The sequence below is a fragment of the Pongo pygmaeus genome, chromosome 15 (genome assembly GCF_028885625.2).
Source record: "Pongo pygmaeus isolate AG05252 chromosome 15, NHGRI_mPonPyg2-v2.0_pri, whole genome shotgun sequence".
NCBI lineage: Eukaryota > Metazoa > Chordata > Mammalia > Primates > Hominidae > Pongo > Pongo pygmaeus.
In genome coordinates this window covers 57558545-57568496 of record NC_072388.2, presented here as the reverse complement: position 1 = coordinate 57568496, position 9952 = coordinate 57558545, and the positions used below count along the sequence as shown (strand labels likewise).

Sequence of the window (9952 nt, the reverse complement as noted above, 5' to 3'; positions counted from 1 at the left end):
GTCCCTCTGTGTCCGGAATTGGTGGGTTCTTGGTCTCACTGACTTAAAGAATGAAGCCACGGACCCTCGCAGTGAGTGTTACAGCTCTTAAAGGTGGTGTGTCTGGAGTTTGTTCCTTCTGATGTTCGGACGTGTTCTGAGTTTCTTCTTTCTGGCGGGCTTGTGGTCTCACTGGTTTCAGGAGTGAAGCTGCAGACCTTCGTGGTGAGTGGTACAGCTCTTAAGGCAGCATGTCTGGAGTTGTTCGTTCTTCCCATCTGGAGTTGTTCATTCCTCCCTGTGGGTTCGTGCTCTCACTGGCCTCAGGAGTGAAGCTGCAGATCTTCACGGTGAGTGTTACAGCTCATAAAGGCAGTGCGTACCCAAAGAGTGAGCAGCAGCAAGATTTATTGCAAAGAGTGAAAGAACAAAGCTTCCACAATGTGAAAGGGCACCCCAGTAGGTTGCCCCTGCTGGCTGGGGCAGTCTGCTTTTATTCCCTTATCCGGCCCCACCCACATCCTGCTGCTGCGACCATTTTTACAGAGAGCTGATTGGTCTATTTTACAGAGAGATGATTGGTCCGTTTTGACAGGGTGTTGATTTGTGTGTTTACAATCCCTGAGCTAGACACAAAAGTTCTCTAAGTCCCCACAGAGCACTGATTGGTGCATTTACAAACCTTGAGCTAGACACAGGGTGCTGATTGGTGTGTTTACAAACCTTGAGCTAGACACAGTGCTGATTGGTGTATTTACAAATCTTGAACTAGACACAGAGTGCTGATTGGTATATTTACAATCCTTTAGCTAGACATAAAGGTTCTCCAAGTCCCCACTATACTCTAGGAGTCCAGCTGGCTTCACCTAGTGGATCCTGCCCTGTAGCTGCAGGCAGAGCTGCCTGCCAGTCCCTTGCCATGCGCCCCGCGCTCCTCAGCCCTTGGGCGGTGGATGGGACCAGGCCCCGCAGAGCAGGGGGCGGCACTTGTCGGGCGGCACAGGAGCCCACAGCTGTGAAGGGAGGCTCGGGCATGGCAGGCTGCAGGTCCGGAGCCCTGCCCTGCCGGGAAGCAGCTGAGGCCCGGTGAGATTTCGAGCGCAGCGCTGGCGGGCAGCACTGCTGGGGAACCCAGCGCACCATCCGCAGCTGCTGGCCCAGGTGCTAAGCTCCTCACTGCCCCAGGCTGGTGGCGCCGGCTGGCCGCTCCCAGTGGGTGGCCACGGAGCCCACGCCCACGCCCACCCGGAACTCGCGTTGGCCCCCAAGCTCCGCCCTTCCCGCCCGCGCCTCTTCCTCCACACGTCCCTGCAAGCGCAGGGAGCGGGCTCCGACCTCAGCCAACCCAGAGGGGGGCTCCCATAGTGCAGCGGCGGGCTGAAGGCCTCCTCCAACAGGGCCAGAGTGGGCGCCCAGGCCGAGGCGGCGCCGAGAGTGAGAGGGGGCTGCCAGCACGCTGTCACCTCTCACCTCCACCTCCAGAGTACCATGGGTTCCTCACTCCACAATCCCAGCCTCAGGGCCCTCTGCTTCGTGCTTCCCTCCCCACCCTGTCTGGAGCCCTTGCTCTCTTAGTTTTGTGCGGAGCTGCCTTGCCATCCTTAATGGGGCATTGGAACCAGCCTGCTCCACGTCCTAGTGTCTCGCCTGCCCATAACTATCTTTATCAATGTTGTGCACCCTTTCACAACAAAGTTACCTTGCAAAGAGGAGCTCTTGGTGGCAGTCATTAAAAGAAAAAGCTTTGCTTCCCTTATTAAAGGGAAGAAACGAAGATAGAAAATGGTAGAAAAGGAAAGGGAGCTGATTGAAGGGAGTTTGGGTGCTCCTGTTTGCCATCCCAGAGGTAGAGTAGCGTGTGGCCTATACTCACAAAGAGCCTGATCAACCAGGACGTGAAACAACTTTTAATTGAGACTCAGACCCTCAAGTCTCACTCTAACCCAAGGTGCCCAATCCAAAGCCATAACCTTGTGCCCAATGACCTGCTTTTTTTTTTTTTTAAGTAAGAGAGGTGAGGCCCTCGTTTTTTGCTCTGCCTATTTTAATCCCTGATTTTCTATGAGTGCTACACAAGCTGTTTCTCTTCTGATACTGCAAACAGACCACCTTACAGTCATGCACCACATAACGTTTCAGTCAACAATGGACCACAAGTGGTCCCATATGATTATAATACCATATTTTTACTGTGCTTTTTGTATGCTTAGATTTGTTTAGATACACAAATGCTCACCATTGTGTCATAATTGCCTATAGTATTCAGTATAGTAACATCCTGTACAGGTTTGTAGCCTAGGAGCAATAGGTCATGCCCTATAGTCTAGGTGTGCAGGAGGCTAAACCATCTAGGTTTGTGTAAGTACGCCCTACAATAATTGCACAAGGACAAAATCACCTAATGAAGCATTTCTCAGAACACAGCCCCATCGTTAAGCAACATATCATTCTGTTTGTCAGAAATGATTCTATTTGTCTATTTGAAGAATAATTTTGAAAAGTACCAGGCATTACAGAAAGGATTTATCAAGAAATGAAAAATGGTAAATATCTGTTGAAAAATAGAGAGAGTGTGCACAAGATGGGAATCACCTAAACAGAAGATAATGTCCTCAAAACAATAGCATCCCTGCTTCAAATAGCAACGCACTGCCTTCTAATTTCAATTTGATGTGTGCAGAATTCCTTCTTTTCCAGTGCCAAATCCTGAATGAAACATGCAATAAAAATCACTGCCTGAAACATGGTGATAGCATTTAATCCTCTGGCAACACATTAGAAAGGCTTTCAGCTTTAAACCAAGAACTGCCACACTGCAGCCTTGCTCATGAAATTATTTACTCGTGCCTTGGTTTATAAAGTCCTTTTTTATAAGCTTTCTACCGGCTAATAATGGGCTGGAGCAACTATGTTCTCAGCCTGACAGATTCCACGTTTATGAGCCTGGAAGTCCGATGCCTGGCATAGAGTTGCTGCCTGGAGGGAGTTGTGCCGTCTGGCTGAGCAGGTTTCAGTGTCAGGAAACTGCAGGAACCACTGGTTGGGACACCACTATGACCGGAGAGATGACACATGGGGAGGCTTGGAGGGAGGAAAGTGAGATGGAGCACTCAGAGGCTTCTGGCAATTGTGGCCCAGATGTCTAGGGTACAGAGTGCAAAAAAGGGAGAAGAGAACTCACAGGACATGGGATAAATCTCTCTGCCAACCAAATATGAGTGATCATTAATTAGTGTCAGCAACAGGGCTGACTCCTCTTCTGTGAATACGAAAAAGGGTGGGGAAGAGGATATTGGTTTGATGTTCAAATTAAAAGTAAAAGCAGATTACAAAGAAAAAAATATATACTTAAGAGACAAAACTGACTTGAAGCACTTTAATATATATTTACATTCAATTTATCTCTAAGGAAAGGTAAAGCTACAGTGGGGATAAAAACTTATTACAGCCCATTCTAATTGTGATTAAAGTAGGACTGATAGTTCATAATCTTGACTAGGTTAACCCTGACCTTCTTACTTGGTAAATTCCTGCTGTTAAGAATTAGCATGATAGGACCGGGCACCGTGGCTCACGCCTGTAATCCTAGCACTTTGGGAGGCTGAGGCAGGTGGATCATGAGGTCAGGAGTTCCAGACCAGCCTGGCCAAGATGGTGAAACCCTGTCTCTACTGAAAATAAAAATTAAAAAAATTAGCCGGGCATGGTGGCAGGCGCCTGTAATCCCAGCTACTCGGGAGGCTGAGGCAGGACAATGGCTTGAACCCGGGAGGCGGAGGTTGCAGTGAGCCAAGATCGCGCCATTGCACTCCAGCCTGGGTGACAGAGTGAGATGCCATCTCAAAAAAAAAAAAAAAAGAGCATGATAGCACATAACCTCTTTCTCAGCATTTATCACAGTTAAAAACTGTGTGTGTATGTGTTTGTGTGTGTGTGTGTGTGTGTGTGTGTATACTCCATGAGGACTCCATGAGGGACTAATTTTTTCCCCCTTCAGGTAGTACCTACAAAGAACCTAACACTTCCTACTTTCCTACTAGAAAAATATTGTGAATGCAATACAATTAAATATATTTTTAAAATATTTTAATTCAGACTTTCCACTAAATATTGGTTACAATAAATGACAGCAAAAGGTGCAACAAATCACCAAAATAATAATAGTAACAACTTACAGGAAGGAAAAAATAGTATTCTGGTAAAATATCAACAACCACGGACAATGTTAAGATCCCTTTGCTTTTATTAACATTAAAATGATTTTTAAAAATAGTAAATCTCAAAACTCCCTAACGGTATGGTTATATAATTGTAAATACCTTAACATATTATCCAATGAGCTATGTTTTCACAAGAATTAAACCAGTTTTAAACTCCTTGATCTTTATTGCCAAAGAAAATATATTGCTTTTCTCTGTCTGAGTCTTTATGTGCATATAAACCACCTTTCCCTCAGCGAATGCCTCCATTCTCCTTGGGTCATTTTGCTTCAGCCCACTGGTCTTTCGGCTGTTTGATCAACCTCAGCCTGGTCCCACCTCAGAGCATTTGCACTTGCTGTCCCTGCTTTGCAGAGCTTGTCCCTTCTCTTCATTCTTGTCCCTCCAGAAAGGCTTTTCTTGACCACTCCAATGATGCCCATGCCTACTTACTTCCTAGCACACTAACTTGTTTTATTTGCTTTCTGGCACTTATCCTCATCTAAAATTATCTTATTTGTGGGCTCAGTTGTTTGTAGACCTATTTCAGTGCTCCCTTACAAGAATGTAATGTTCTTCAGAGCAGGGGACTACATCTGTCTTGTCATGTTCACAGCCCGAGTGCCTAGCATGATACCTGGTATGTAGTAGGTACTCAATAAATTTTAGTGAATGAATGGATGAACAGAAAAACAGATGAGGGAGTAAATGAATCATCTTTGCTATGTAATATCAAGACAGCTTGATAACATATTCTTAATGGGGTGAGATAATAGCCTGTAAAGTTGGCTATTAAAAGTATCTAATGTCAGCTGAGTTGTCCAGCTGTCTAGGAACTTAATACCTCAGGTTAGCATTTATAATGTGCATGAATTTCTTTATTTGGTTCCACAACTATCCCATAAGCATACAGGGAAAGGACGGATGCAGGATCACTTATGTTTTTACAGATGAAGAAACTGAGTTCAGAGAGGTTAAATTATTTTCCCAAGCCACACATGTAACAGGCAACCAGACTAGGTCTCCAGCCTAGCTTTTTATAGCTTCCCTGCTACCCCAGCCAGTGTTTGTTTTATTTCCAAACAAATCATTCATTATTTATTTATTCTTTCAATTAAGTTAGATTGAGCATTTATGATTGTAAAGGACTCTCTCACGCACTATGCACACATAAAGACATGCAGACAACAATGTTTTTCTCTGGAAGAACAAAGTGCACAAATGACTCATCAATCTAAATATATCTTAGCTAAGAGTCTAATTAGCAGGAAAACCTCAATGTTACAAAGGTAGGAAACCTGTCTTGTGTAATAGTGGGATGGGCCTCCAGGAAAATGACATTGTAGCTCTCCCTGCAAAGGTGGATAGAATTTCAATAAGGGAAAAGAAGAGAGGTGACTTTCTAAGAAAAGGGAATAAAATGAAACAAGGAAAACGACTTGTTTTCAAAATCTAGTATGGAGTTAATTGAAGGAAGTGTTTGAATAGAAGGGAAACATTACAGATAAGACCAAAATTGATGTTAAATGACTATTGCTGTTTTTTGCCTTTAACATATCAGAATGGGTTCTTTTGACCCCTGCAAAATGCTAAAGCAGTTGCCATAGAAATACAGTAGTCATATGCCATAGAGGAAGCTAGGCATCTCAGCTGGTGACAGGACCAAGAAAATGTACATTAATGCCTCAAGGTTCAAAATTTTCAAATTAAGAGAGGTTTATGGTCAAATTTATTAATGTTTAAAGTTGGAAATTAATGTTTACAGTTTGAAATCTTTAATGTTTAAAGTTGAAATTTAATGAATTAAATGCTTGGTAAGAAATATCTACTTATGGTTGAATATGTATTTGCACCCAGAGAACATTAATTTAACTTTCATGAAAGTAGAAAGCTAGAAAAATACTTAAATTTTCTTGAAAAAAATGTAATAACAAGGAATATTTCTATGATTATCATTTAGTTAGTAAGACCTCATGTCTATACATCTAAATAGATCCATAGAGATATAGGGGCATTAATAAACAATGAGGGATTAATAGTAGTGATAATAATTATCTGAGAAACAACAGTGATTATTGTTCAGCTTCTTGAGCACCTAATACATGCCAGTTAACTTATACATATTATTTCTTATACATTGAGGTTTTCCTGCTAATTAGACTCTTAGCTCAGATATATTTAGCATTATTTCTAATGCTCACAAAGACTCTATAGGCTAGATAATATTATCCCATTTCATAGGTGAAAAACTGAGGCTTATAGGGATTAAGAAATTCACCAAAATCACTCCAATGGTAAATAGAGACACTGAGCTTGGACTCATATTTAACCCACCACAATTCTTTTTTGCCTACTATGCTGCCTCTGGAACACTGCGAAGCATCTAATGGGCCTTGGTAAGGCTTTCTTTCCTTTGTCTGGAATAATGGTTCATAAATATTATACAGAAAAAGCTCAAATAATGTACCATTTACGGGATGAAATTTAAGAGCTCTAACAAAGGAATTAAAGAAAATAATACCGCTGACTTTGCCATCGGCGGGGCTGTCATGGGAGCGCAGCGGGATGTGCCCCGGAGCTGCAGCTTAAGGCCCTCAGGTCTCTGGAGGTGTCGTGGAGGAACCTAGCTCCTGCCATCCTCTTCCCCCAGTTTGCCACTTCCAGCAGCCTTAGCCCATGAGGAGGATGTGAACGGGACTGAGTCAGGAGCTCCCCGGAAGCATGGAGACCGTGGTGATTGTTGCCATAGGTGTCCTGGCCACCATCTTTCTGGCTTCGTTTGCAGCCTTGGTGCTGGTTTGCAGGCAGCGCTACTACCAGCCCCAAGACCTGCGGCAGCGCTATGATTCTAAGCCCATTGTGGACCTCATCGGTGCCATGGTGACCCAGTCTGGGCCCTCTGAGTTAGAACTGGATGATGTTGTTATCATCAACCCCCACATTGAGGCCATTCTGGAGAACAAAGACTGGATCAAAGATGCCTCGGGTCTCATGTCCCACTGCATTGCCATCTTGAAGATTTGTCACACTCTGACAGAGAAGCTTGTTGCCATGACAATGGGCTCTGGGGCCAAGATGAAGACTTCAGCCATTGTCAGCGACATCATTGTGGTGGCCAAGAGGAACAGCCCCAGGGTAGATGATGTTGTGAAGTCGATGTACCCTCCGTTGGACCCCAAGCTCCTGGACACAGGGACGACTGCCCTGCTCCTGTCTGTCAGTCACCTGGTGCTGGTGACAAGGAATGCCTTCCATCTGACGGGGGGCCTGGAGTGGATTGACCGGTCACTGTCAGCTGCTGAGGAGCATTTGAAAGTCCTTTGAGAAGCAGCCCTAGCTTTTGAGCCAGATAAAGGCCTCCCAGGCCCCGAAGGCTTCCTGCAGGAGCAGTCTGCAATTTAGCGCCTACGGACCAGCAGCTAGTACTGAAGACCCCTGCCGCCATCACTGGGTAGCTCAGATTAGCCTTCCACTTTTTCCTGTAGAATTAGTTGTTCTCCACGGCTCAAGAGTTCAGCTGTGTGTGCATAGTAAAGCAGGAGATCTCTGTCAGTTTGTGCCTCTGTTGCAATTGCAAATTGTGGCTTATGAGTGGCAGTCTAATACTACAGTTAGAGGAGATGCCATTCACTCTGCACAGAGGAGCATTGAAAACTGGTGGACTTTCAGCTTCATTTAGCTCCTAGTGTTTTCAAGAAAACTGAACCACCATCTAAGAAATCAAGAGGTTTCACGTTAAAATTAGAATTTCTGGCCTCTCTTGATCAGTCAGAACGTATGGCAATTCTGATCTGCTTTTCAGAAAAGGAAATCAATTGAAGCTAAATAGGGGTTGCTCCTTTTGGCAAGACTTGTACTCTCTCGCCTGTCCTATTTCATTTATTTGTATTATCTGCCTGGTCCCTGAGACGTTTGAGTCTGTCCTCCCCCTTACAGGTCTGGGTTTGAAGCTGAGAACTACAAAGTTGATTATTTCTTTTTTATCATTATGCCTGCAATTTTACCTAGCTACCACTAGGTGGATAGTAAATTTATACTTACGTTTCCAAAAAAAAGAAAAAAGAAAAATAATACCATGCAATACAAAGCTTGTGCAAGCAAGCAAACAAAGAGATTTTAAAAATCATTCTTAGTTGATGGGCGATTTGATAGTCATTTATACCTGGCACTGGTATAAATGAGAAAATAGATGCCCAGTTGTATTATGATTTAATTATTTTATTCTACTATTATCACCACTATAAAAGCAACGTAGTTTCAATATGACCAAACCAAGATGAATAAATTACTCAATAGTCATCATTAGTAGAGGGAAAATATATTAACTGATATAAATTATTAAATGCCAAGACAGCAAGTCTGAAAAATTTAATAAGGAGTATAACTGTTTCTTCTTGAAGATTCTTCACAATAGAGAATCAAGACTATGTAATTTTCAGTTCATTGCAATTAGCTTTAGGACACCTTTAAAACCTAAAATGAATATTTTGTGGGTAGTAGAATTCATTTCAATAAAGCCTCCTTCAGTATAATTCATTTCAATAAAGCATCCTTCATTTACATGTTATTCGGATACCAATTGGGCAGGACCTTCCTGGGAGGCAATGCAGCCTGGTTGTTAAGAAGACAGACTTGAGTTCCCATTCGTCCCCATCAGTTACTAGCTGTCTTAGCACACAGTAGATAACTTTCTAAGCCTTAGTTTTTTCATCTGTATGAAAATGATAATAACAGAATCTACCCCAATGGAATTGTTGTAAGGATCAGGGAAGAGAATACAAGTGAAGCTCTTATTTCAGTGCCTGGCCAGAATGAATCTTCAATAAATATTTGTGGTTGCTCTTTTCATTATGGAAAGGCAGAACGATATAGCAGAAAGCACATAAGATTTGGATTCAGACAGACCTTGGATAGGATTAAAAAGGCCCTATTCAGTTACTTACTACTTATGGAACTAAGCAAATGCGGAACTGTTGTCCAGGAATGGAAACTTAGAAAGGCTGAACTCTTTCTTGGAGGGGGAGAAAAGTAAAACCAGGATGGATCTTGGGGAAGGGAAGTAGATTTTTTTATAGGAAAGACATAATAATGTACAAGTTATCCTATTAAATCTTTTTTTTTTTTTTTTTTTTTTTAGAGACGGAGTCTCACTCTGTCACCCAGGCTGGAGTGCAGTGGCATGATCTCGGCTCACTGCAACCTCCACCTCCCGGATTCACCCACCATTCTCCTGCCTCAGCCTCCCGAGTAGCTGAGACTACAGGCGCACTCCACCACGCCCGGCTAATTTTTGTATTTTTAGTAGAGACGGGGTTTCACCGTGTTAGCCAGGATGGTCTCAATCTCCGGACCTCGTGATCCACCTGCTTCAGCCTCCCAAAGTGCTGGGATTACAGGTGTGAGCCACCGCGCCCAGCCCATATTAAATCTTGAAACTTGACCAAAATATTCCATTTTTGAACAGAAATAGAAAGATTGTAGGCGACATACAGCAGGAAGCTGGCAGAAAAAAAAAAGATTTTGGATCTATACAGCTAGAATGCACCATTGAGAATTACATTCAGTTGTTTGAATCGCTGGTGCTATGAATATGCTCCACAACCTCAATAAGCTTAGAAAGAATGCAGGTCAAAAATCTATGCCAGTCCTCAAGTCCCAACTCCCAATTTTGAGACCATCTAAAGAGAGAATGATACATATCTGCACACATCATGGGTTGCATCACAGGAGAGGGATCCTGCGCTGAGGAAGCCCACAATTTTCACAATGGATAG

The 9952-nt window shown here is 43.2% G+C and overlaps 1 protein-coding gene across 1 annotated transcript; it reads left to right on the top strand.

Annotated features, from left to right (window-relative positions):
• The first annotated feature begins 6826 nt into the window (after positions 1-6826).
• On the top strand, positions 6827-7502 carry LOC129012491 (transmembrane protein 98-like). The gene has a single exon (XM_054448142.2). It carries the CDS (start codon positions 6900-6902, stop codon positions 7500-7502), a length of 603 nt encoding a protein of 200 aa, XP_054304117.1. The 5' UTR covers positions 6827-6899.
• The last annotated feature ends 2450 nt before the right edge of the window (positions 7503-9952 follow it).

Excerpts from the sequence above, each read along its gene's own strand:
- LOC129012491 (XM_054448142.2), top strand. The coding sequence starts at position 6,900 with ATGGAGACCGTGGTGATTGTTGCCATAGGTGTCCTGGCCACCATCTTT.